The 27,640-nt window shown below is 37.8% G+C and overlaps 1 protein-coding gene across 1 annotated transcript; it reads left to right on the plus strand.

The window, feature by feature from the left end:
• Positions 1 to 509: 509 nt before the first annotated feature.
• Positions 510 to 7,894, plus strand: LOC121240832. The gene is made up of 2 exons (XM_041138357.1): positions 510 to 718; positions 7,324 to 7,894. Exons 1-2 carry the CDS (start codon positions 510 to 512, stop codon positions 7,892 to 7,894), a joined length of 780 nt encoding a protein of 259 aa, XP_040994291.1.
• Positions 7,895 to 27,640: the final 19,746 nt, after the last annotated feature.

The raw sequence follows: 27,640 nt of genomic DNA on the forward strand, positions 1-27,640 counted from the left end.
TTAAAGCTACTAAAGTCAAGGACAAAGACGGGGTCTTACATATTTGGGTTGAGCAAATGAATTAATATTTTATGAAATTTTATGGATTTTATAGTTGTGATATTGGAGTTGATATTAAGTAATAAGAGCTAACTCTCCAAACCTCCAGGAACAGGGCATTACAATAGGTGCTGATAAAGGCAGTTGCCCTTTCGATCCCCACTTATTCCATGAGTTGTTTTCAGTTGCCTAGAAACCTATGTAATGAACTGGAAAAATGATGGTAAAATTTTACTGCAGACAAAAATAGAAGGAAGACAAAATCCATTGAGTTAGTTGGAGGAAGATGTGTGAGCATAAACATATTAGAGGGATCGGTTCAACGATCTTAGAACACAAAATTCATTTCATTTTGATATTTCAGACTTCTCTCTCTACTTTCTTTCACTCTATATCATGGTATTAGAGTAAGAGGATCTATGTCCACTGATTTAGCTTTTGTTTCCGCTTCTATTACTAATTCTACGAATATGGAGAGTAGTCCATACCACCTAGAGAGTGGTGTTCCACCAAGTGCAATCTTGGTGTTCAACGTCCTCACTGGGGAAAATTACCATACATGGAGCAAGTCCATGATGATGGCCTTGAAGGCGAAAAATAAAATTGGTTTTGTAAATGGATCGATAGTTCGACCAGCTTCAACGATTCGAGTGTCTTGTGGGCAAGATGTAACAATATGGTATCTTATTGGATTATCAGTTTTGTGTCAAGAGAAATTGGGGCCAATATCATTTGTGCACAAACTGCAAAAAATATGTGGCAATATCTCAAGAATAGATTTACACAAGGAAATGGGCCAAGAATTTTCCAACTTCAGAAAGATTTATCGATGTTGACTTAAGAAAATATGTCAGTAAGAGATTACTATACGAAATTCAAGTCTTTATGGGATGAATTGGCTTATTAAAATCAAATTCCTACTTGTTCTTATGGTATTTTAAGAACTTGCACTTGTGATGCCATTCGGCAATTCTTGACATATCAAGATGGACAACATGTCAATCAATTCTTAATGGGATTGAATGAATGTTTTTCTCACGTTAGAGGGTAGATTCTGATGATGGAACCTCTACCAGAGATAAAAAATAAAAAAAATAAAAAAAAAAGTTTTTCTTTAATGGTCCAAGAAGAGAAACAAAGAGAAATTAGCAGAACTAGTGCAATTGACACAGTTGCTTTTATGAGCAAAATGCAAGAATCGAATCCATCAGGCCAAAGATTTGTTTCTAGAAATCAGCAACAAAGAACAGCCAAATTGTTTTGTACTCGTTGTGGTATAACTAATCACACAGTTGATAAATGTTACAAAGTACACAGCTATCCTCCAGGATTCAAATCTACCAATTTTCGACAGAAAGGAATGTCTTCATCAGCAAACCAAGTCACGAGCCAATCTTTTGCTACACCCTTTGAGTCTTATAATAATATGCCTTTCTCTCAAGAGGACTGTCAAAAATTGTTAGCCTTAATCCACTCACAATCTAATGAAACCATCAATCATCAAGCAGCCAATGTTGTTTCTAGCACTGCTTCTCAAACTACCCAAGGTATGATACTTTCTAGTTTTTCCTAATATTGTTCACCATCTTCACCAATACCTCAAAATAATTGGGTTGTAGACACTGGTACTACAGACCATTATTCATTCCACTGATATCTTTACTCCCATAACAAAGTCTTTAAACACTTTTGTGAAGCTTCCAAATGGCAATACTGTACTAGTCACCTATCTTCGTACAGTCAAATTATCTGAAAATTTAATTCTCAAATATGTATTTTGTGTACCATTTTTTTCATATAATTTCCTTCGATTAGCAAACTCAATTCATCTCAGAAATGTACTTTTATATTTTTACTTGATGTTTGTTTTATTCAAGAATTTACCCCATGGAAGATGATTTGGGATTGCTAGAAAGTCTGCTAGGATATACATCTTGCAACAATCAGGTGCTTATGCTGTTGAGTTTCCACCAAAATCAAACATTGTGAACTCCGTTACAATTTCCAAAATCTGGCATAGTAGATTAGGACATCCTTCTATGTCTCGATTGTCTCTTCTTTCAAAGAATGCACCAAATATTAGTTTTTAGACAAACTTGATGGTCATTGTATAGTTTGTCCTCTAGCCAAATAGAAAAGGCTTTCTTTTGAGACTCATTCATATAATAAAAGTTCTTTCAATATTGTTCATGCTGATATATAGGGTCCTTTTTTTGTTTCAACTCATAATGCTTCTAGATACTTTCTTATCGTAATGGATGATCACACTAGATTTACTTGGACCTACTTAATGAAAAAGAAATCTGAAGTTCAAAATATTTTCGTTGCTTTTTACAAACTGGTTGAAATACAGTTTGAGACAAAAATAAAATATGTGAGATCTGACAATGGTTTAGAGATCAAAATGACAATTTTTTTTAATTCAAAAGGAATTTTGCATCAAGTGTCATGTGTAGAAACACCTCAACAAAACTCTATAGTTGAGAGAAAACATCAACATTTAATAAATGTAACAAGTGCATTAAAATTTCAATCAAACATACCTTTGACTTTTTGGGGAGAATGTATACTTGCTGCAACATATCTCATTAATATAATTCCTTCATTAATTATGAATAACAGATCTCCACATGAAGTTTTGTACAATTCAGTTCCAGCATATCATCATTTAAAATTTTTAGGGTGTTTATGTTATGCATCAACACTTACCAAAAATTGATCAAAATTTTCACCAAGAGCAAGAAAATGTATGTTTGTAGGATATCCATTTGGTATAAAGGGCTACAAGCTTTATGATTTGGAACAGAAAATATTCTTTGTTTCCAGGGATGTAATATTTCACGAATCAATATTTCCTTTTTCATCTCACTTGAATACAAGTTCTATGACTAAAAATACATCTCAGTCAAATAATATTTCAGAGAATTCCATTTCTGTTCTTCCAAAACCAGTTCCAGATTACAATGAAAATGTAATCTATCTTAAACCATTGCAAACAGAAAATTCTTATCATGAACCATTGTAATCAGAAATTCATTCTCCTGATTCAATTACTCAAACTAGTACAAACTTACTTCTACATGATGAAAATGAATTTCCACCCTTGAGAAAATCAACTCAACAACACAAGATGCCTGGTTATCTGCAAAACTATCATTGTGATTTAGTTGTTTCTGCTTCTCAATCATCTACAAGGGATCTTGCTACTAATCCAGGTAATAAACATAGCATATCTGAGGTTCTTTCTTACTCCAAATTATCTAAATCGCATAAAGCATTTTCTGTTGCTATTTCTTCAGAAAAAAAAACCTTCATTTTATCACCAAGCTGTCCAGCATGCTCATTGGAGAGCTGCTATGTCTGCAGAATTATCTGCACTAGAAATGAATGACACCTGAGCTCTCACAACATTACCACCTAATAAAAATCTTATAGGTTGTAAGTGGGTATATAAAATAAAATACAATTCTAATAGTTCAATAGAGAGACACTAGGCATGACTTGTTGCCAAATGGTATACTCAAAAGGAAGGCTTAGATTTTTTTGAGACTTTCTCACCTGTTGCAAAGATGGTTACTGTGAGGTGTGTTCTATCACATGTTGCAATACACAATTGGCAGATTTTTCATCTAGATGTTAATAATGCATTCCTATATGAGGAATTAGATGAATAATTTTTTATGAAGCCTCCTCCAGGTTATCTTAGGAAGGGGGACAAAAGAGTATGTAAATTGCAAAGGTCTCTATACGGCTTAAAACAGGCTTCAAGATAGTGGACTTCCAAGTTTACTTATGTTCTGTTTAACATGGGATTCTCACAATAAAAGGCTGACTATTCCTTGTTTACTAAGAAAGAAGGAAGCTCATTTGTTGCCTTCATGTTGTATGTAGATTATATACTTCTGACTAGTAGTGATATAGATACATGGCTAGCCAACAACCAGCCAAGCTTTCCCTTTGAATTCCCATATTGAAACCAATGGCCTAAACTCCTCCAATAGCTGTCGTGTCTCCGATGTGTGCCACCTCAGCACCACTACGAGACCACCACCCAAGGACAATGACCCAACCCTTCTACGCATAGATTCACATCTGTAGCCATCTTCAATGACCCAAACAGCCACTGTACGTGGCTAACCACCACGGTACATGGCCTTAGCCCCCCACGGACTCCCCACCATGTCTTCCACCCTCACATAGCCTAGATCTACCCACTAGGATCCTAGATCCAGTCCCCGAGATAGTCTCGTTGTAAGGTCACGGTAGTGATCGCTACCGCCGAAGCTAGTAGCTTCCGACACCACTAGCTATGCTAGACAGCGAACAATGCATGAGTTATCCCATCGATGGTATAACTCTATTTCCCTTTGTCTTCGTTATTATGTTAGTTGGTTGGTTAGGTTGTGGACTGTGATGTTAGTAATTGTGGAGTTCGTTGTGTAGTGAAGTATTGGGCTTATCTGTGTAATGTGCTGTGAAGTGTTGTGGAATGTGCTGTGAAGTGTGGGTGTGAAGTGTGTGTTGTAGTAGTGATATGGCATAGTGTGTGAAAGGAATACATGTGGAGTTTACTCTATGTGATGGAGTGATGCACCATATGGCGTGTATCTCATAATGATGATGTGTCGTAGCGTGTGTGAAGGGATTACACATGGAGTATACTCCATGAGGTGCAGCAATACACAGTGTGGCATGTCGTGAAAATAAAGATAGTTGCGTAGTTGATGGGCGTAGAGCGTGATGAGTAGTGTTGGAAACTGTGGAATAGTGTCCCAAAGTAGCCGTGGTGTGGCCTATAGTCTGAGGTGACAGGTGTCATTATGTAGTTGACTTATGGCTGGGAGTATGTGTGAAGTGACAGAATATTGTTAGACTAGTGTAGCGAAAGTATGACGGGGGAATGTCATGAATTGACATGGTTAAATGAAGGTCACAATGTGAGGAGTTAGTGTAAGAATGACGTAGTGGGAGCGTGACGAGATGTCACAATGTGATAGGAGTACGTGAGAGACCATACTCATAATGAGTTAAGAGTTAGCGTAGAAATGACGTAGTAGAATGTCAGGTAACGTGACAATGTCACAAAGTAGCTTAGAAGTAGTCTCGAGCTATATGACGTGACGTGAGGTATTGTTATGAATGGAGTCTGGTCGTGTTAAGTGTTGGGATGAACTGTCAAAAGGGATGGGTAGTATGAAGAGTCAGGCTAACTAAGTTAAGGGAAGATTGGTATCGAAGTATGCCGTTTGTCCATAATGGATTATATGTTGGTCTTAGGTGATAAAGGGGTATGGTACATGTGTAATCTAGTGAGACATATGTACCGGACGGATTCACCATATGTAATGGGTGATCTGTCCTAAGTATGGTTAAACGGTGCTTAAGCCTCAGAGTTGGCTAAGAGTTGTGTGGCGTGTATAGATGGGAATGAGGATTAAGTGTGAGCTAAGGTGCATGAATGTAGTGACGGGTGTATTGTTTAGGATTGGGATACATCACTTCGTCAGTCGGAGTCATGTATTGGAATGTAATCCATAGGAAGAGTAAGATGAAGGTCTTGGTGTCTTAACCCTAAGGTGAATCGTGGAGGTTCATTTTAATGGATGAGCACTCGAGGTAAGACCTTGAGTTGGAAGAGGTAGTGACTATAAATAGATCCCGAAGGTTTTAGCATAGTAAGAGCACTCTCATTGGATTAGCTAAAGTTAAAGTACATTTTTTATGAATGTAAGATGAATTTAGCTTTTAGCCATTCCATTCACATAAGTCTCCACATTGGAATAACCATTTTTTTATTATATAACAATAAAATAATAAAAGATGAATTTGATTTGGGCTATTCACATCAAATCTCTACATTGGATTATCCATTTATTCATGAGCAATTAATAATTTCAAAAATATTTTAATTTTTTTAATTATGAATTTATTTTATTTTATCATATTTTACTATTCATAATATTATATATTAATTAGTAATCATATTCTAATTAAATTATGGGTTAAAAAAATTATATTTTTTTAATTTTCATTTAATGCTATTACCACAAACGTCTAATTAAACTTATCTAAAATTCTATATAAATGTCTTAATTTACAAACCAATCCAATATTTCCCATCCAACTTTATATATATATATTTTTTTTACCAAATTTTCTTCAACCATATAGTTTTTTTGCCAAACTTTCTTCTATCTAATAATCATATCTACTAAATTTTTCATCCAACCATCTTCTTTTACCAAACTTTCTTCTATCAAACAACCATATCTACTCTATTTTCCATTCAACAATATTTTTCTGCCAAACTTTCTTCTATCCAACAACTATATATACTTCATTTTCCATCCAACCATCTTCCCTCACCAAACTTTCCTCCATTCAACAATAGTATCATCAATTAAAATCAGCACAACTATATTCATTTGCATGAAAATTTTGTTGTAACTAATAGTCTTGAAGCAATCCTATAAATAGACCAACCCTAGTACTTCCCACTCATCACAAACAAATCCTATTGAGGTTTCCAATCTTCCTTCTTCCAATCTTTCTACAACACACTACTCAATTTTCTATAGATCCCTTTTGGAGTGATGATCATATTATATATGATGATTATTTTGATCAAGAATTTCAAATGATGCAAGCAATGACACAACATCGAGAGCAAAGGGCTACCCAAGGAGCATCTACTTCCCATCAACGACGTACATTCATCAAACGTGATCCATTGGAAGGCCATCATTGCCTTTGGAATGATTACTTTGCTCAGCCACCAATATATCCGCCCAATGTTTTTAGGAGGAGGTTCCGAATGGGTCGTGATCTATTTTTACACATTCATTCTGCAGTAGAAGCTTATGATGATTATTTTGTCCAAAAAAGATATGCCAGTGGAAGGCTTGGATTGTCTTCCCTTCAAAAAATGACTGCAGCAATTCAGATGCTCGCATATGGGGTAACGACAGATTTAATGGACGAATATTTGTGGATCGGAGAAACCACCGCACGATTGAGTTTGAAAAAATTTGTTAAGGCGATTGTTGCGATTTTTTTTTATGAGTACTTGGGGTCTCCAAATAGTAGTGACATAGCAAGGTTACTAGATGCTGGAGAAAAGCGTGAGTTCCCAAGAATGTTGGGTAGCATTGGTTGCATGCACTGGAAATGAAAAAATTGCCCTAGTGCTTAGAAAGGTATGTACTCTGGTCATGTACATGAACCAACAATTATTTTGGAGGCTATTGCTTCTTACGATCTTTGGATATGGCATGCTTTTTTTAGTTTACTTGGGTCTCATAATGACATCAATGTACTAGGCCGATCTTCTGTGTTTGCTCCTCTTGCTGAAGGTCGTGCTCCTCCGTGCAACTACTTAATCAACGGTCATGGCTATACAATGGGATATTATCTTACTGATGGTATATATCCTTCATGGGCAACATTAGTCAAAACAATTCCAGCACCTCAAGGAAGAAAGAAACAATTTTTTGCAGCCATACAAGAGTCACCAAGGAAAGATGTGGAACGTGCATTTGGAGTACTTCAAGGTAGATTTGCTATTGTGCGTGGACCTGCTACCTACTTTGATCGAGAAGTACGAAAGGAAATTATGTATGCATGCATTATCCTACACAATATGATCGTTGAAGATGAACGTCATCTATACCTTGGTGCATTCCAATTCGTTTACAAACAAATGGATGGTACTTCTCATGAACCAATTTCAAGAGATCATATTCCTGAATTTACAGAGTTCATTCAACAACATCATCATTTTAGAGATACAAAAACTCATTCTCAGCTCCAAAATGACCTTATTGAGCATATGTGGAGTTTGCATGGCCAAAACTAAGCGCTCTACTTCAAGTGAAGGCTGCTTTGTAGTTTTTTTTTTTTTTCTCTAAGCTCATCTACTTTGTATTTATTTTTGGTTATTTGTAAAACTTAAAAGTGCTATCGGAGATGAAGCTGTATTTATTAGATGTATCAGTACACTTTGATTAGGTTTGTAGAGCTTCTTTCGGCTTTTTTTTTTTAATTTTCTTTTCTTTCAGGTTTGGAGAAAAGAAATAATGGTTTTTATTTTTTTTTTCTTTTCAGGTTTGTAGAGCTTATTTCGGTTTTTTTTTTCTTTCCAGGTTTGTACAGCTTCAAATATTAAATACAGTTTCATCCACAAAATGCACAAAATATAGCTTTGTATTTCTACAAAATATATTCAGGTCTTACATCTACAAAATACATTGGTAGGACTTAGTATTTCCACAAAATACATTCAGGTCTTATCCACATTTCCACAAAATACATTCCGGTCTTATCCACAAAATACATTGGTAGGACTTTGTATTTCCACAAAATACATCTACGTCTTACATCCACAAAAAGAGCACAAAAGAGTCATCTGCTATGTGGCTGCCCAGTCACATAGTGGCTGCCCAGTCACATATTTTCAGCAAATGTGACTAGGTAGCCACTAAAATCAGCACAATAAGGTCTACTACCTTGTTCTGCATTTACACTAAAATCAGCACAAAAGAGTAAAGACACCAACAACATGCGTTACTTTCCTCCAAAAGGTGTGGAGAGAGATGTAGATGTGGATGTAGATCTACTCTTCATTTCTTCATAAACATCATTTTGAAGTGTTTGAAAGTAGTCATGTTGCATTGCATTCATACCATCTAGATCTAATTTCATGATCTCTATATCAACCTTCTTCTTCTTAAGTGCAAGTAATGACATCTGATCGCTCTCGGCCTTGGTGATCGCTTCTCTCCTCTCCACCATACACACGGTTCTATCCTTAGTCATGCGACTTAAAGCTTTATTAAAGTCAGCATCTTCAGCTTCTCTAGACTTCCTCTTTCTCTCCCTCTCTTTCTCACTATTCTTACCTAGCGGTCTCTCATCAATGATCTCGACGTTGTCATCGGGAGTGTCATTTGCTAGCGGGGTTGAGGCATTATTGGTTGGACGTCTCCCAGGTGGTTTCCTCCTCGTGTTCATCATCAACATATGTTGTTGCCATTTTGGTTGGTGTCTTAATAGACACCAACAATGTTCCATGGTGAACTTTGCCTTCTCATTCTCCTTATACAATATTTTCGCCTTCTCAAGCTTAAATGAGCCAAGTGATTATGTTAGAGAAAAAATAATATCCAGAACTAAAAAACCACAAGGGAGAAACTAAATTATTACCTTGTCTTGCTCTGTGGCACCACTAGGATGTAGTGACTCTACTTGGACAATAACAGCACAAAATTTATTTGTGCATTTTTTGATACATTGTCATCGATTGGTCAATGAGCCAACAGAACGAAATTGATTGTTTGGTTTTTTATATTGATTATAATATTGACCTATTCTCTCCCACATTTGAGTATGTTTTTGGTCAGTCTCGCGTATAGCATCAATAGTAATGTTTAGCCAAGCTGAAACGAGGAGGGTGTCCTCCTCCACAGTGAAAGATACACCTTGAAGAGCTTTTTTAGAGGGTGCCATTCTTTCACCTGAGCATGAATGTGAAGCTTGGACGAGAACAGTATCATCTATGCTATTAAAAGGGGTGTTTCCTTCCTCATGTCCACCACTTTGTAAGAGGGTGGTGAAGAAATTATTCTCATCAAATGGTGCAGCCATCCTTCATTGTATTATAAGGATAACAAAAAACATGAGGATTTTATGGTTTACATACACTATGTAACACCCGGACCCAATCAAACTCAATTTTTTTTTATTTTTTATTTTTTTATTGATTAAGTTATTTATTTATTTAGTTCATTTTATATTATTTGATTTTCTTCACACGTTAATTTTTTTTCCCGCATGGTTATATTTGTTTTTTCTTTCTTTCCATCTATACTTTTTTTTTAGCCGTAAGTGTTCCTTTCGTCCACGGCATGCATGCACACACACGACTCAGCTTTCATCTGCACACACGTCTCTCTTATCTCTAGGGTTTTTTTTTTCACCGCCAATGTGTATATATATATATACGCACGTACCTGCATGTTGGTTTACCAAGCCTAGCTGCCGCAAAACTCCAATGGCATTCTCCACCCATGCACGCACAGATTCACCATCCACAACCATCCTCCTTTTCTATCTCGTCCGTCCTTCCCTTCATCCTCCAGCGTTGCACGTCGCGTGAAGCCCAGCAGCTGCATCTCTTTCTGTCAACCACAGGATTACCATGGTACTACCACCAGCAACCTCCGCGCCCAGCCCATACGAGATCGACGCAACCCGTGCTTACACATAGCCCGCACAGTGCATTGCCGCGCCACCTCAACACCTCCACATAGTTGTTGTCCAGTTCATCCACTCCTTGTAAGCATCCGCCAAGACCAACTACCAGAACCGCTTGCCACACCCACGAGAAACAGCATCCTACCACTTACACCAAGTCAAAATTCTCTGTTTTATCTCTCAAAAATAGAGCACTTTGTTTGGGCCACCGTGAGTTCATCTTTACCACCCAGTCGCCGACTTTGCCACTGTCCATCTCCCAACTCCTTGCTCAACTCCTTCCCACATGTTCGACGCTGCCGGGACAGCCATCTTCATCTCTGCACCTTACGCAGCGCCTCCTTCGCGATGAGTTTCCGTTCCATTATTCTCCGTCTCTCCGCCGTGACCACCGCCGTCTACCTAGCCCCTCCATACGTTGCACTCTGCCGTGTGTTTTCTCCTTGGGTAAGCCCTGCATGCACGTTTTGTTTACTACATATTATTTAGATATAAAATTACAGTTTTGCCCTTAGTTTTAGATGGTTTCAATTTGAAATTTTGTTTATATTAAATTTGTTTTTACATGGTTTATGCAGAAAGTATAAGAAATTTACAGGAAATAAATAGGGTTTTCAAATTATACTAATGGTAGCACATTATTTTTACAGTAAGTGTGAAATTTTATTTTAAACATTTTAATTCTGATTACAGAAAAGCACTTAAGTATTTTAACATGTTATTAAGTAAAGATTTATTTTAAAAGTGAACTACATTGGAGTAATGTTGTTTTTACACTTTAGATATGTTTTAGTCTATTTAAAAATAATTATGTTTATTTTAAAATATTTCGGAATAATTATATTATCCAGTATTAAACTTTATAGTTGGTTTTCAATAATAAATAGGTCTGACTTTTAAATGTTTTAGTCATAGTTATTAAATCAACAGTGATGATTTGAAATTTTAGGTTTTGAGGAATATAATAGGTTATTTTAGAAGCGTAGGATTGAATATCGAAATATGAGATTAATTGGAAATTTATGATAATTACGTGATTATTTTATAGGTGACGATTAATTATTGTTCAACATTTTTGAGGAAAATTCTAAAAAAGCTAAGAAATCCAGGTAAGCGGGATTCCTATACTAGATTTTGCATTAAAATAAAATGACCTGAGGTTGACTTTTTGAAAAATATACATATTTGGTTATGAAAAGAAATTTGAACTACCTCAGTTATTTGTTCTGCATTATTCATAAGATTCTGTTTAAGAAGAAAGTATTTTCCATCATGACTGGTGTAGACATGAGCTTATTTTTTACATTTTGTTTCTGAATTTTGAAAAGAGAGCGAATATGAAAATTTGTGCATAATTATGTAAATATGCTTTGGATCTGCTTTGATTGCGAAGATGATATGAATTTGTTTAGTACTCTGTTGAATAAGATGTGATTTCTGAAAACCTTTGGCATGACTCTTTGATTCTGAATTTGATTCTGTTCCCGTTCTGTTCAGTTACGACCCTGCCACTGGTTATAATAATGGATACGGCCCAACCATGGGTTACAATAGTGGGTACGGCCCAACCACGGATTACAATAGTGGATACGGCCCAACCACGGGTAATAATAGTGGATACGGCCCAACCACGGGTTATAATAGTGGATACAACCCTGCCACGGGTTATAGTAGTGGTCTCTGTTTTGAGTGCACACCTTGGCGACAGAGTGATTTATCTTCTGCTTGATTATCCGCAGATTGCACAACCCTACCACGGGGGTTGTACATGGATTCTGTTCTGATATGATGTTCTGATGATCATCATCATCATTTATGCTATGCCCAAAAGGATATTTTTGAATGAAATTATTTCTAAATCTTCACTCTAATATTTTGATAACATGTTTTGCTTCCGCACTCTGAAAATGAAAATGTTTTGTTCTGCATTCTGATTTCTATAAATGCTCATGTTTACACACTAGTATATGTCCTCTGCTTACTGAGTTGTTGATAACTCACCCCTTATCTCCATATATTTTTCAGATAATTTTGATGGTTCAGCTGGAGAACAAGAGTATGAAGTTTTAGCAAGGTGTGATAATCGAAGTGGAATAAGTGTCTGAGGGTACAAGTGCTTATTTGAGAGTCGTAGTTAGTAAACTGATTTTATTTTTTGGGTATTTTGATTTGATGAGTTAAGGATAATTTTGAGTCTTGGAGAGTTTTTAATTTATTTTATTGAGATTCTCTTTATTGTCCCCATGGAGGAACTTAGATATTTGGATTGATTAAATTGATTAACATTTTATGAGATTTTCTGGATTTCAAATTACACACTGACAATTGGTAGTCAGCAAGGAAATGTTATATTTTCATAATCTATCAAACTAGTAGCTGCATGTGTAACTTACAATTGCAGATTTACAAAAGGAAAACAGAGCAAATACAACGTTTCAAACTTTAGGCATACACCTTGTTTATTTTTCATTTAACCTATTTGGGACAATCCTAAAAAAGAAAACACAATTCAGGACGTATTGGTGTAGAAAAAATTCAACAATTAGTTCCAGCTCACCTCAACACATTGAGAAACATACATTAAATGCATTGAATTCATTCTCAGTTCGACCTTATCAATTTAGGAGGAGTCATGCAATAGTCAATGGTCAAGTGGCTTATCTTCATGGCATGCTCAGTTCCAGCTCAATAAATGCATTAATTTAGTAGGTTAAATAACTTTGACAAAATGGGGAGTTGGAGAAATGTTTGGTGACACCAATGATGGAATTGACAAGTTCTTATTTTCATATATGAATGGTTGGAAGAATCTGTTTTTTTTTTTTTTTTTTTTTCTAACATAGAGGTAGCATGCTCTACAATGCAATAGCAACCAAACAAGCAAATTACCGTAAAGAAATATCACAAACTTCAAATTTCAAAGTTACCGTAGTTGTAGTTTATTCAAATGTAAACTTGAAATTTAAATTCTTGCTATTCTGTTACAACAGGTCTTGTATAAATTATGTATAATCCTCATAGAAACAGAGTAGAGAAATATACACAAACAAATTTGTATAAATTCTTGCTTTTTCTTTTGCTTACGTGCAACCCCTCAATCATAAACAGAGACAAAAAATAGATCCACAAACAGCTAAACCCATCCACAATCAAAGATTAGGATTTAGAGAAGAGGAATGCGAGGGAAGGCGAGGTGCGGAATAAAGTTAGGGATCATCAAGAGAATCAAATCTTATACGAAGAAAGAGATTACCTAAGCTTCGGAGAAGCAAATCGGCGAGAGAAAGAGGAGTTTTGGTCTTTTCTGACGAGAGTAGGAGTGCGGTGGCACGGTGGTGCAGTGCCGTTGTTGCCGACGAGATGTGGGATGGTGGTGCAGTGGTGGGTCTCTCTGGTCGAAGATGAAATACTCGGGTTTTGGTGGGAAGGGCGTCTGGTTTTTTAGAGGGAAGGGAGAAAATCGTGGGAAAGGGAAGGGAGAAACTAGAAAGACGTTGAGGGAGACCTCAGGAGATAGAAACAAATTAAATAAAATGTATTTGATGAATAAACAATGTCTTTCAAATTTGGAAATTACTTTAGAATTTACTGTAGCTAAATTCCAAATATTTGGAATTTAGTTATTCCAATGTGATCACATTTTATGGTTCAATAGCTAAATTTTCATTGGATTTAGCTTTTAGCTAATCCAATGAGAGTGGTCTAAGGGATATGTAAGAGCACGGGATAGAAGACGAGTGTTTCCAAGTGAAGTGTAGTTCTACTTCTAGTTTAGTTGCTTATGCACTAGATAGAGAATAACGCTAAGGTTATGTGTATGCATGTAGGTTGCCATCTGACACGCACATGAATGGATTGCATGATATGAAAGTAGCATGGAGTCTAGGTATGTATTATGTTCATACTCTTCTAGAGTTTTCTAAATTACATGAATTGAAAATGAAATGATTTTCCTTTACAATGCCTTACGAAACAAAATGAAATGATGTTTTATGAAAAACGTGCCAAGTGTTTAAAGGTATAAGTATGTATGACCCTTCTTGGCAGCCCCTTTTTATGCAACCAAAGTATTAATTGTATGTATGTGAATGGATGACTATACGTAATTTCTATCGTATGTATTTTCACGAAATGAGATGTGAGACTTATGCCTTGTGCTTTAACTAATGCTTTAAATGATGTAAAGAAAGTGTTTAAAACATCCCTATGAACTAATGTTAAAATGCCCCTATGAACTGATGCTTTATGGATGCCATGAAAGATAATGTTTAAGCTCATACTTTTAAATGATGTTTTTCCATAAATGAACTGTTAAATGAAAATGACTGAAAATGAAAGGACTGAATGAAATGAAATGACTGAATGAAAGGAAAGGACTAAAAGGAAATGAATGTTTCAATGTAACAGCCATATGAATGAAAAGGATACCAAAGGAATGGTTAGATTGCAATGTTGGGTAAGTAGTACTAGCGGTGCATTGGCTGCTCCCCATGAAAGGGATTCCCAACCCGTGGCCATAAGTAGAATCCAGGTCCAAAGGAAGACCGCTAACCCCAGTACAAGGAGAGTAACAGTGTGTACCGGCCAAAGAAAGTAATAAGAAAGAATCTATGAATGCATCGAACTCTTTAAGAAATGAAGGCACTGATGGGAGATGTTTTACAAAATTTACGAAAAGAAAACCCTTTTAAGAAAAACCCTGTCTAGTGATGTTTTCAAAACGAATGTATGTCTTATGTACATATAGTATGTATGGAGTGATAAATGCATGAATGAAAACTTATGTTAGTATATTTTAACTGTATGAAGTAATGCTTACTGAGTATTCGATTTATTTTAGTTTTTATGTGTGTCCCCCCCATAGGAACTAAATGGCCAGAGCGCATCAGGACAGACACGGCCCAAGTGGAAGAGCACCAAAGTCTAGGCATGAGAGTTTTAAATGTATGAGAGGACTTTTTATTTTAAGATTAATGTTTTCCGCTGTAAACATCTTTTATTCTCAAAGCACATTTTATTTTATAGCATATAGTCTTGTACCCTGGGTATGGAAGTAAAAAGTTTTAAAATGAACGGTAATTCTTATCGTCCTTTCCTAAAATCATTTTCTAAAAGTGCCACCACAAGGATGGGTGTTACACTTCCCGTCAAGAAACAAACCCCAACCACTCATATAACACTCTACACAAACCCTATCAAACAACTATTATAATCCCCAACACTAGCTCAATCAAAACAACAACTTCATAATGGCCCAACTGTGCAAATCCACAACTGCCACTATGTATATACTCATCTAAAATCCCTCTCAAAAATTCCAATTGAACATGCTCAGATTCTTTTCAAATATCCACAATCAATTATAATTCCCAACCTTTAATCAAACCAAATGTCAACTCCACACTAGTATAGTCTAGGCCTTACCTATTGTCCATGTGACCAATCTCGAGTTTCAGGGCAGGGGGTGCCGTGTGTGATCAGCTTGACAGTGAGGGACTTCCTTTTCGACTAGGTCACGATGGAAATGCAGTGGAGTTTCTATCAACAACATCAAAGGTGTAGTTGTTGAGAGAGAGAGAGAAAGAGAGAGAGAGAGAGAGAGAGAGACACACACACACACACACACACACATCGAGTGAGAGTGAGAGGCATAGATGGAGGGTGAGAGATCAACAGAAAGGAAGGGAGACAGGCGAAGGAGTTATCGTGGTCTCTGAGCAATGCCAGCGACATGCGGCTATCTAGAGTATAAGGGATGGCGACGATTGAATGATGTGAAAAAGAGAGAGAGAGAGAAACAGAGGAGCAAGTGGGACAACTAGGGGGCTAAATGGCCAGGGGCGGGGGCGGGGGTTTACCGGTCTGTCCATGGGTATGGACGATGCGAAGGCTAGCAATAATGCAACAGAAAAGAGCAACAAAGTCTGAATTGAAGAGAGGGAGAGAGCGAAAGATTGAGGAAGGGAGAATTGATAGGAGTGTGGCACGGAGTGAGAGAGCAGTTGTGGAGAGTGAGGTGCATGGGAAGAGGGAAAATAGGAAAAACGTATGTAACTAGAAGAGGGAAAAGGGAAAATGGGCATCCACGCAAGGGACGGTGAATTAAATGGTGCGTTTAGCACCTGCCCTTTTTTTCCTTTTTAACATTATTTTTGTTTTTGAATTTGAAAAATTTAAATTGTTTATTATATTTTGTGTGTGAGTTTGAGAAATTTGTAATGATTAAATGAGATGAGATGACTTGGTTTTGTGTAACCAAACTAGCCCTAGATTGGCCTAGCCTAATGGAGTGGGTGTTACAATATATATTACCTCTTTTTTTTATAATTTCTATATAGATCGTTTCCATAGATCAATCTCACATTCTAATTTCAATATATAAAAAACATAGATATAAAATTACAAGTATTCATAGAAAAATAAAAAATTGAAATTTCTCTGTTTCCTTCTTATTTTTTAAATGTTTTTTTATCATATCTTTAAAGGTATTACTAAAAGTCTCATGCAATTATTTATTCTAGAATAAAAAGTACCCAGTCATTTCTTTTTTTTTTTTAAATCAAAGATCAATTATATTCCATCAGCAAACAGTTTACAAAGCTTCCGTACAAACAAGATGCTTAATACAGTTAGGAAAACACTCAAGAGAGTATGAATCTTCTACACAATTAAGGACATCCTTGGCTAGCAAGTGAGTAGCCATATTAGCATCCCTCCTTATGTGTCCTATACTCTAGCCAGGAAATGACTTCAGGAAATTTTTGGCATCCTCAATGATTATATCACCTTGGCTCCAATCCATAACTGAGTTCTTCATCTGTTGCACCACCTGTAGTGAGTCCCCTTCAAGTACTAAGTTATATACCCCTAAGTCCATGCAAAAAAAAAAAAAAAATAGCCCCACCAACATGGCATAGGCTTCGACTGCAAAAGGTGACAATCTTAGCAGTCTTCTTGACCTAATTGTTCCTAGTACCATACCATGACAGTCTCTGAGAATGGCTCCTAAGCCAATCACTCCCAATGAAGTATTTAATGCAACATCCTAGTTCAGTTTGTACATCCCTTCTGGTGGTTTTTTCCATGTCTGCATATCTTCTAAACAAGTAGCAGTAGCAAGGGCTCTCGCATGGGCCTTAGAGAGATTGAATAGCCTTATATCCTCTTTGGCCTTCAGGAGGATAGAGTTGGGATGTCTAAGCTCCTTACCATGCACTACTTTGTTTCTTTTGTTCCATATGAGCCTAGCTATTACTCCTACCAACACTAGTTCATCTTTTTGTAGTCTTGCAGTTAACTTGTCCCATATGTCTCGAAGCAAATCATGTTGCAGGGACATCTTCATAATCTTAGTACTAGCTTGACCCCATACATCTTGAGCAGCACCACATCCCCATAACACATGGCCAGGTGATTCCCCTTCAAGCTGACAGATTGGGCATAGCTTGTCCTCTTTCAATTTTCTCTATTGCAAGTTTGAGAAGGTAGGGATAGCCTCATTACATGCCCTCCACAAGAACATTCTCACTGCATTGGGAACCTGCAATTTCGACAAGGATTTCCAGGTGTTACTTTGTGCTTGGATTTTTTAGGACCTTGCTTCTTAACTTGCCAGAATCTCCCTGTGCAGATGATATATGTGCTTTTGACTGAGAAAATACCATTGTTAGTCCCTTCCCATGTTAAGTTGTCTTCTCTATTGCCTAGGCTGATGGGGATGGTTTAGATGAGTTCCACCTCCTGTTGAGAAAATAGGTTGGTGAGCACAGATTCAAACCAACTCTTTTGGCCAGGAACCATAAGATTAGCCACCCATTCCACACCAGTGTCATTAGTGCTTCTGTTAGCTGGGTTCAGAGAATATGGCTTAGGTAACCATTTATCCTCCCAAATCTTCACTTTATGTCCTTTCCAATTTTCCATACAAGGCCCTTTTTAAGCAAACTCAAACCTGACTGCAAGCTTCTCCACACCAGGGATGGTCTATTCCCCACTTTTGCATCTACAAAATTTTTTGAAGGGAAATACTTTTGTTTAAGAATTTGAGAAGAGAGGGAATATGGATTACTGAGAATGTTCCACCCTTGCTTGGCTAGGAGGGCAAGGTTGAAGCTGCTAAAATTTCTGAACCCCAGGCCACCTTGGTCTTTACCTTTGTTCAGATGATCACATTTAACCCATTGAATTTTGGAGTGACCATCATTGAATCGCCACCGAAACTTACTCATCAGTTGGTCTAATCGCTTTGGGATGGATTGAGGGAGTAGAAAGATCCCCATAGTATAAGTGGGGATGACTTGCAAAACTGACTTGAGTAAGACCTCTTTACTTGCTGCTGAGAGGCATGAAGTCTTCCAGTTTGTGATCTTTGCCTAGGTCCTTTCAATAAGGCTGTGAAAAGCTACAATCCTAGTTCTACCAGCCATGGCAGGGAGTCCTAAGTATCTTTCAAGAGAACCTGAGGATTTGATCCCAACAATGCTCAAGATTGTTCTCTGGTTCTTTAGCCGAGTGTTTTTATTGAAAAGGATAGATGATTTTTCCTTGTTCAGTACCTATCCAAATGCTATTTCGTAGATGCCAAGAATTCTCATCAGATTACTCCATTCCAAGGGAATTGGATTTACAAAAAACCATGCTATCATCAGCAAAGAAGGGATGGCTAACTCTTTGGGGACCTTTTCCCATGGGGACACTAGAAATGCAGCTAGTGGATTCTGCCTGCTTCAGCAAACATGATAAGGCCTCTTCACATAGAATAAAAAGGTGGGGGGATAGGGGATCCCCTTGCCTTAAACCCCTAGTTGGTTTGAAAGAGACTTGAGGCTCACCATTAACAAGATGGAGTAGGAAACCAAGGAGATGCAATTCAAGATAAGGGAGATCCAAGCTTGATTAAATCCCAACTTGCTTATAACAAAAGTAAGAAAGTGCCACTCCACACGATGATAGGTCTTACTCATGTCTAACTTAAGGGCCATGAAATCTGCCTTTCCTTACATTCTCATGGTCATGGAGTGAAGGGTCTCATAGGCCACCAAGATGTTATCAAAAAAAGCTCTACCTGGCACAAAGGCACTATGATTTAAAGAAATAATGTCAGGTAAGACAAGTTTTAATATGTTTGAGGCCACTTTAGCAACAATGTTATAAATAACATTACATAAATTTATAGGTCTAAAGTCATGGACTCTCTTAGGCTCTTTAATCTTAGTAATGAGGGTGATGAAATTTTCATTGACCTCTTCCAAAGAACCACCACAGTTTAGTACATTAAGAGCAAACCTGCACACTTCCTTGCCAAGAATGTCCCAATGTGATTGATCGAACAAGGTTAGGAAGCCATCAGGGCTTGGGGAGCCCATTCCTTTCATCTGGAACACCGCAGCAGTGACCTCCTCCTCTATGAATTTCTATAGTAGCATCTCATTCATCATAGGGGTAACCTTGGGAGGCACACTCTCAAGGCATACTTCAATCTCAGAGGGATTAGAGCAAGTAAACAGATTAGAGAAATAGCTAGTAAAGACTTCACCAATTTGTTTTTTCTCAAAAATTAGACAGTTGTTTTGATCCAACACCTGGGAGATCTTGTTGGTCCTCCTTCTGTGAGTGGCATGTAGGTGATAGAATTTAGTGTTTTTGTCCCCATTTTGTAGCGAGTGCTATTTGGCCCTTTGTTTCTACTTGAGATCATCCTCCACGAGGTCAATTTCTATCTCTTTTTGTAGTTGTTGTATTGCCTCCACGTGGTTAGCCTAGTCTAAGTCCTGCAATTCCCACAATATTTTCATCTTCAACCTGATATTATCTAGAGCCCTTATGTTCTTAGTCATGTTCCACTTCTTTAGAGCAAGGCTACAATTTTGTAGTCTCCTATTCCTACCAGAGGCACTTTCTGCTGGGGCTTTAACATCCCATGCCTCCTTGATGGTAGATGAGCAATCATCCTTCAAGTTCCAAGAAGCTTCAAATCTAAAAAGACGAGACTTTCCATAACTGTGGCTGCCTCTACTAGCTACTTGAATAAGGAGTGGAGAGTGGTCAGATTTCATTGCAGGAAGAACTTGGCAATATGATTCATTAAACTGGTTTTGTAACACCTCGCACCTTCCTTCTGACGTAAGCAAGTTTTGAGAACGGAAATTATGTAACAATCTACCCCTTCTCTCTAGCGACTGCAAGCTTCGTTATGCGTGACGAACCCTAATGGCATATTCTTAAAGATATTATGTGATTTCTAAAGTACGCCCAGTGTTTTAAATGCACTAGAAATATCTATATGAGGTATTTCTAGTATTACTGAACTAAGCTCAATTTTAAATACGACAATTATAATATTTTTTAAGAGCTCCAAAAATATTAAACATTATGATTTCAGTTATTTAAATATTATGAGATTTGAATTATGTTGAAAATTCTAATTTATTTAAATGGTTTTATTCTTTTAAAGATATTAAATAAGACTTCATCATTTATTAATGATGAAGGAAAATTATTTTATAAACTAAAGTTTAGTTTAAATAATATTCTACCTTAATTCCTCTCAGTGTTTTTAATTAAGTTAATATTTACGCATTTTCAAATTAGTGTTTTAATCCTCCACCGTTAGATCGTTTTGAAGATCCCAAAATAAAGGGTCAGGATTAAAACCCAGACCCTCTCTCTTTCTCCCTCACTTTTCCCTTTCCTCTCTCTCTCTCTCTCTCTCTCCTCCCTCTCCCCTTGAGCCCGACGGAAACCCCCTCCCTCTCACCAGATTCTATTCTCCTCCAACCAAGAGCCGCCGTACGCCGTCCAGCCTAACTGCCACCGCCAGTGTCTTCTCCTCATGTCGACGAGCATCTTCCCACCACCGGTGAACCTCACACAACCCTCTCTCTCTCCTCCTACAGTAGCCCTAACCGAAATGGGTTTCACCCATTATCGTCTCCTTGCGCCGCCGTACACGGCCACCCACGACCACCGAGAACCACCATGAGCTCCCCCTGACCACCTCCTTCCTCCTCGCTTTGACCCGAAGTCGGTAGCCCTTTCCTCAGCTGCACGGAGCTACTCCAACGCACGGGTTCTCCATACCCATGGCTGTGCTCTGCCTCCCACGGCCACCACACCACCACCAAAGGCTTCCCCTCCCACCAGAGACCTCCCCTAGCCACCCCTATGTCCAGCTGAGCCACCTAGCTCCTCCCACTCTCTCTCACTCTCTCATGGACTCTCCTTTCACCTCACGGCTAGATCCACCACCGTAGGCCGCCATGCCACCTCCACCTCGCCACCATAGCTCCATCAGCAACCTCCTGAGCTCCTCCATGGCTAGCCACGACCAGCCAAGCTCCCCCTCTATTTTCCATGCCTTGAGACCTACGAACTAAACTCCTCCATGAGCTGCCGTGTCTCCAATGTGTGCCACCTTGGCACCACCAAGAGACCACCACTCCAAGACCACGACCCAACCCTCCTACGCATAGATCCACACCCATAGCCATCTTTAAGGACCCAAACAGCCATTGTACGTGGGTTAGCCGCCACGTACAACCCTTCCGACGTCATCAACTGTGACGGTCAGCGAACAACGCATGGGTTAACCCCAACGATGGTATAACCCTCTATCCCTCATTATTTATGTTAGTTGGTTGGTTAGGTTGCGGAGTGTGCTGTTAGTATTGTGCAGTTTGCTTTATAGTATGGAGATGTGATGTGCTATGAAGTGTTGTAGACTGTGTTGTGTAGTGAAATGTTGGGCGTAGTTGGAAAGTATGATGTGTAGTGTTGTGGGCTGTGCTGTGAAGTATGGTTGTGAAATATGTGTTGTAGTGATGATGTGGTGTAGTGTGGGATAAGGAGAGTATATGTAAAATATACCCTCCTAACGTAAGGTGGAATGGGCAGAGTACACGTGGAGTGTACTCTGTCAGGCGCAGTGTGTGTGAAGGGAGTACACGTGGAGTGTACTCCATGTGGTGGAGTGATGCACCTTATGGTGTGTATGCCGTAGTGGTGATGAGTCGTAGCGTGTATGGAGGGAGTACACGTGGAGCGTACTCCATGAGGCGTAGCGATACACCGTGTGGTGTGTCACAAAGATAAGGATAGTTGTGTGGTTGATGGGCATAAAGCGTGGTGAGTAATGTCAGGAACTGTAGAACAGTGTCCCGAAGTAATTGTGATGTGCCCTGTAGTCTGAGGTGACAAGTGTTGTTGTGATTGACTTATGACTGGGCATATGTGTGAAGTGGCAGTACAAGTGTAAGAATGCACAGTGGAAGCATGACTGGAGAATGTCACGAAGTGACATGCTTACTGGCAATTGTGCTTGTAATGGGTGAAGAATTAGTATAGGAATGGCATAACAGGAATGTGACGAGATGTTACCATGTGACAAGAGTACGTGAGGGACCGTACTCATAATGAGTTAGGAGTTGGCGTAGAAATGACGTAGCGAGATGTCAGGTGACGTGACACAGTCACGGTCTAGCTTGGGAGTAGTCTCGAGCTATATGACGTGACGTAAGACGTAATTGTGAATGAAATCTTGTCATGTTAAGTGTTGGGATGAACTGTCAAAAGAGACGGGTAGCATGAAAAGTCATACTAGCCGGGTTAAGAGAATGATGGTATCGGAGTATGACACTTATCCTTATGAGCATGTGATCAACATGTTATATGTTGGTCTTAGGTGATGAAGGGGTAAGGTACATGTGTAATCTGGTGAGACACATGTGTCGGATAGATTCACTATACGTAATGGGTAATCTGTCCTAAGCACAAGCACACGGTGTTTAAGCCTCAGAGTCAGCTTAGAGCTGTGTGGCGTGTATGGATGCGAATGAGGATCTAGTGTGAGCTCAGATACATGAAGGTAGTGACGGGTGTATTGTCTAGGATTGGGATGCATGACTCCGTCAGTCAAAATCATGAGTCAAATGTGGTCAATAGGAAGAGTAAGATGAAGGTCTTAGTGTATTAATCTTAAGGCAAATCATCGGTTCACTTTAGTGGATAGGCACTCAAGGTAAGACTTTGAGTTTGGAAGATGTAGTGACCATAAGTATATTCCGAAGGTTTTAACATAGTAAAAGGCACGTAAGAGCATGGGATAGAAGGAGAGTGTTCCAAGTGAATTGTAGTTTATGTCTTCTAAGTTTAGTTGCTTATACATTAGATAAAAAATGACGTCAAGGTTATGTATATGCATGTAGGTTGCCATCTGACACGCACATGAATGGACTGCATGATTTGAAAGTAGCATGAAGTCCAGGTAAGTATTATGTTCATACTCCTCTAGCATTTTCTAAAATATACTAAATGAAAATGAAATGTTTTTCCATTACAATGCTTTACGAAACGAGACGAAAGATGTTTTATGAAAGCATGCTAAGTATAAGTGTTCAAAAGTATACGTATGTACAGTCCTCTTTGGCAGCCCCTTTTCACGCACCTAAAAGTATTAATTGTAGGCATGTGAATGGATGACTATACACAGTATCTATTGTATGTATTTTCTAAGAAAAAAAATGTCAAGGCTTATGCCTGATGCTTTAAGTGATGTTTTAAACGACTTAAAGAAAGTATGTTGTTTTGAAAGGTCCCTACGACCTGATGCTTTAAATGATGCTATGAAAGATGATGTTTAAGCCCATGCTTTTAAATGACGTTTTCCATGAACGAACTGTTGAATGAAAGATAGAGTTAAAATGAACTGAAAAGAAAGGACTGAAAAGACTGAATTAAAAGAAATGACTGAATGTTTAATGTATGAAAATACGTAACTGCCACATGAATAAATAAAAATGGTACCGAATGAATGGACAGATTGAAATGCCGGGTAAGTAGTATTGGTAGTGCACCCAGTGCTGCTCCTGACTAAAAAGGGATTCACAACCCATGGCCACAGGCGGAGTCCGGGTCTAAAGGAAGACCACTAACCCCAACACATGGGGCATAACAGTGTGTACCGGCCAATAAAAGTGATAAGAAAGAATATATGAAAGTATGAATGCATCGAACTTTTGAATAAATGAATGCACTGACGGGAGAAACGTTTCACGAAAAGAAAGCCCATTTTTAAAGAAAAATCACGTCTAGTGATGTTTTCAAATGAACGCACGCATGCATGTACGTATAGTATGTACAAAATGATAAATGCATGAATGAAAACCTATATTATTATATTTTAACTGTATGAAGTAATGCTTACGAGTCATCGACTCATTTTAGTTTTTATGTATGCCCCTCCCCCACATGAATTGAATGAGCAGCATGCGTCAGGACGGACACGGCCCATGGGGAAGAGCACGGAAGTCAAGGCATGAGAGTTTAATTGTATGAGAGGCATTTTTATTGTTAAAATTAATGTTTTCCGCTGTAAACCTCTTTTATTCTCAAAACACATTTTATTTTATAACGTAAAGTCTTGCACCCTGGGTATGGAAGTAAAAAATTTTAAATCGAACGGTAATTCTCGTTGTCCTTTTCTAAAATCATTTTATAAAAAGTCTCACGTTAAGGACGGGCTATACATGTTTAGCGAAAACCAGTTAGCCAAAGCTCTATCCAGTTTCTCTTTAGTAAAGTCACCACCTTTCCTATTATTAGCCCAAGTGAATTTAGAGCCTCGAGTCAGTATGGACTTCAAAGAACATTCCATAATGGCCTCTCTAAACCTCTCCATTTGTTTGAAAGGCCTAGGGCCACCACCGATTTTTCATCTTGTCCAAGTATCTCATTAAAATCTCCACAACAAAGCCAGGCCATTGGGTTTATAGGTTTTAAGGACTTCAATAAATCCTAGCTCTTGTCCCTTTTAGAAGCTTCAGGATGGCCATAAAAACCAGTAAAAAACCATGATGGAGAGCCTTGACCATCTATAACTTGAGCACTTATATGCCATCTCAAAAAGTTAAAGATAGAGACATCAATGTTCCTTTTCCACATCAAGGCTAAACCTCCACTACTCCCTCTACTATCCACAGCCTAATAGGAGTCAAAATGAAAGAATTTACTGATTTCTTCAATTCTACTTTTAGAGCATTTGGTTTCCATGAAAAACACCATGTCGGGAGACTTATCCTTAACTAAAAGGTTAAGGGCTCTAACTGTTTGAGGGTTTCCAAACCCTTGACAGTTCCAACTGAGGCAGATCATGGTTGTTTGTAATGCCGTGCAGTCACCACCAACTTCTCAATTTGTGCCACGACACTGGTGTCATTAGCCTTGAATTTTTTGCATGAAGTCCCATTGGACCTTGATACCATGTCAGATTCGACATGTCCCTTCAAACTTATAATCATTGCCTCATCCCTGCGTGTTGGTTTGTAGTGGATAGAATAGGGGCTACATTGGTATTGTGGGGTTGGTTTTTGGTGGTTCATAATGGTGTACGGGCTTGGCCTGGAAGGCGGGCTGCTTTCGGTTTGGCCTAGAGTGGTGGTTGGCTCGCATCTTGCTGTCGTGCCGTTTGGGCCCTTGGAGGTTGCGTTGTAACCAAAGTTTTATGATGAAGATGTACGTAAATTGTATGGGGCTCTAGTTATGTTCTATGCGGGTCTTGTTGGGTAGGTCCTTGGGTCTTGTATGAGCTTGTCAACTTTCTTGGGTCCAACAAGTAAGTTGGACCATTTCAAGGGTCTTGAGTCCAAACTAAACCAAACTCTTCTAATAAATATTTATGGGCTTTTAAAATAATTCGTCAAGCCCATTATCCAATAAAACGGCCCTGCTTGCTCAATAAAACTGATTGGGCTCAATAAAATCCATAATCACCCCCAAATAATGTTCCGGGCTCGAGGCTTATTTAAAATTGTCAAATAACCTCATTTGGGCTTCATTTAAATTCATGATGCCGGGGCCTAGTTCCAGCCTAAAACTGTAAATTTCAAACGAAAAAGCTATGCTTACCTCTAGGGCTCCCATTCGTATTTTTTTTTTTTTTAGTTTTTTTTTTTTTTTTTTTTTTTACATCGTGATTAATTAAGTGTTTTTTTAATAATGTTAGGAGTTTTTCTCTTTTATAAAATTATTAAAAGATGTTAAATAATCATGTAAAAAAATATAGAATGCATTAGCGGGAGCCCCAGCAGTCGGCATAGACCCTCCCATTCTCAAATAATGAGTCCGGATTAAAAGCCTCATAATTACTCCATCCTTATTTTTGCCTTAAAACTCCACATCAAATAACAACCATAAATAAATAGCAAAAGAGAACTTTTTACAAAGTTCGGGGTGCTAAAATCTACCCTCCCTATAAAAATTTAGTCCTTAAAATTGCTAGTTCCTCAATCAAGAGATACATGATCCGTACTCGTCCTTAAATAATCTCATATAAACACTTGATATTCTTTAGTCGGAGTTAATAATCCAAAATCCGCAATTCCATGATGTCTTTTACCCACAAAGGCATTGCAATCTTATAGCTTACTTTTAATCCTATAATTTGAGATTGTCTACTTTCATAAAATTATCTCATTTCCAGTATTTTATCTTATTAGGTCATTGAGGTCGACAACAACCATTACCCTAAAATAGCTTCTCTACCATATCCTCATCACCTATCAAGGTACCATGTATTCATATAGACAAAATGGTATGGATTTTCACTAGAACTAGCGGGTAATGTAGGTTTGGGTGTAGTAGTCGGACTAGTGTGCAAGCTGTGTAGTACTAACTACATCAACCGGTGCATTATCCTATAAAAAATGTTAGATATAGTCATAAAGTATGTAAGCGTCGCGTATTTCTATTAAAAAAATAGATAAATATGGGAATGACTTATAAAAAAATTAATTTTTTTATAATAGACCTCACTCTTTTTAAAATAGAATGCACGGAAGTTTCACTCTATAACAATATTTAGTATTACTCTCATCCATCTATGGTTGAGAAGACAAACCCAACATTAGCAGCAACCAACAGGGATCAAATATCTAGAAAACATATATAGTAATATTGAATGTAATGGCCATCAAATCAGCATCAATTAATGGGGCATTCAGATTTTAGTTACATTTACGTAAAAACCCAAAGCATGTATTTGGAAATATAGAATATAGATTGGAAGATCCATCATCCACCATCAGTTTATAGCATGAAAAGTACTGGTCTTTCAATGAACCACATACTTCATACTTCTGATATATTACAAAAGTAAACATTCACATTACCTTTATGTCATTGTAGTTGCTCTATTCGACATTCCTACAAGTATTTCTTTAAAATATTTGTGAATATCTTGTAAAATAAAATGTTCTACATGGACTCTAACTTATGGCTTTTAACAAAATATTATAATTAATGGAAACAATCCCAAAAATAAATTAAAAATCAAACTTGAACAGCTAATCTGCAAATT

Source organism: Juglans microcarpa x Juglans regia, chromosome 7S, assembly GCF_004785595.1.
Source record: "Juglans microcarpa x Juglans regia isolate MS1-56 chromosome 7S, Jm3101_v1.0, whole genome shotgun sequence".
NCBI lineage: Eukaryota > Viridiplantae > Streptophyta > Magnoliopsida > Fagales > Juglandaceae > Juglans > Juglans microcarpa x Juglans regia.

Coding starts and splice junctions, on each gene's coding strand:
- LOC121240832 (XM_041138357.1), top strand. CDS start 510: ATGGAGAGTAGTCCATACCACCTAGAGAGTGGTGTTCCACCAAGTGCA. Junction 719..7,323: donor GGGCAAGATGTAACAATATG/GTATCTTATTGG, acceptor TGCTTTTTTTAG/TTTACTTGGGTCTCATAATG.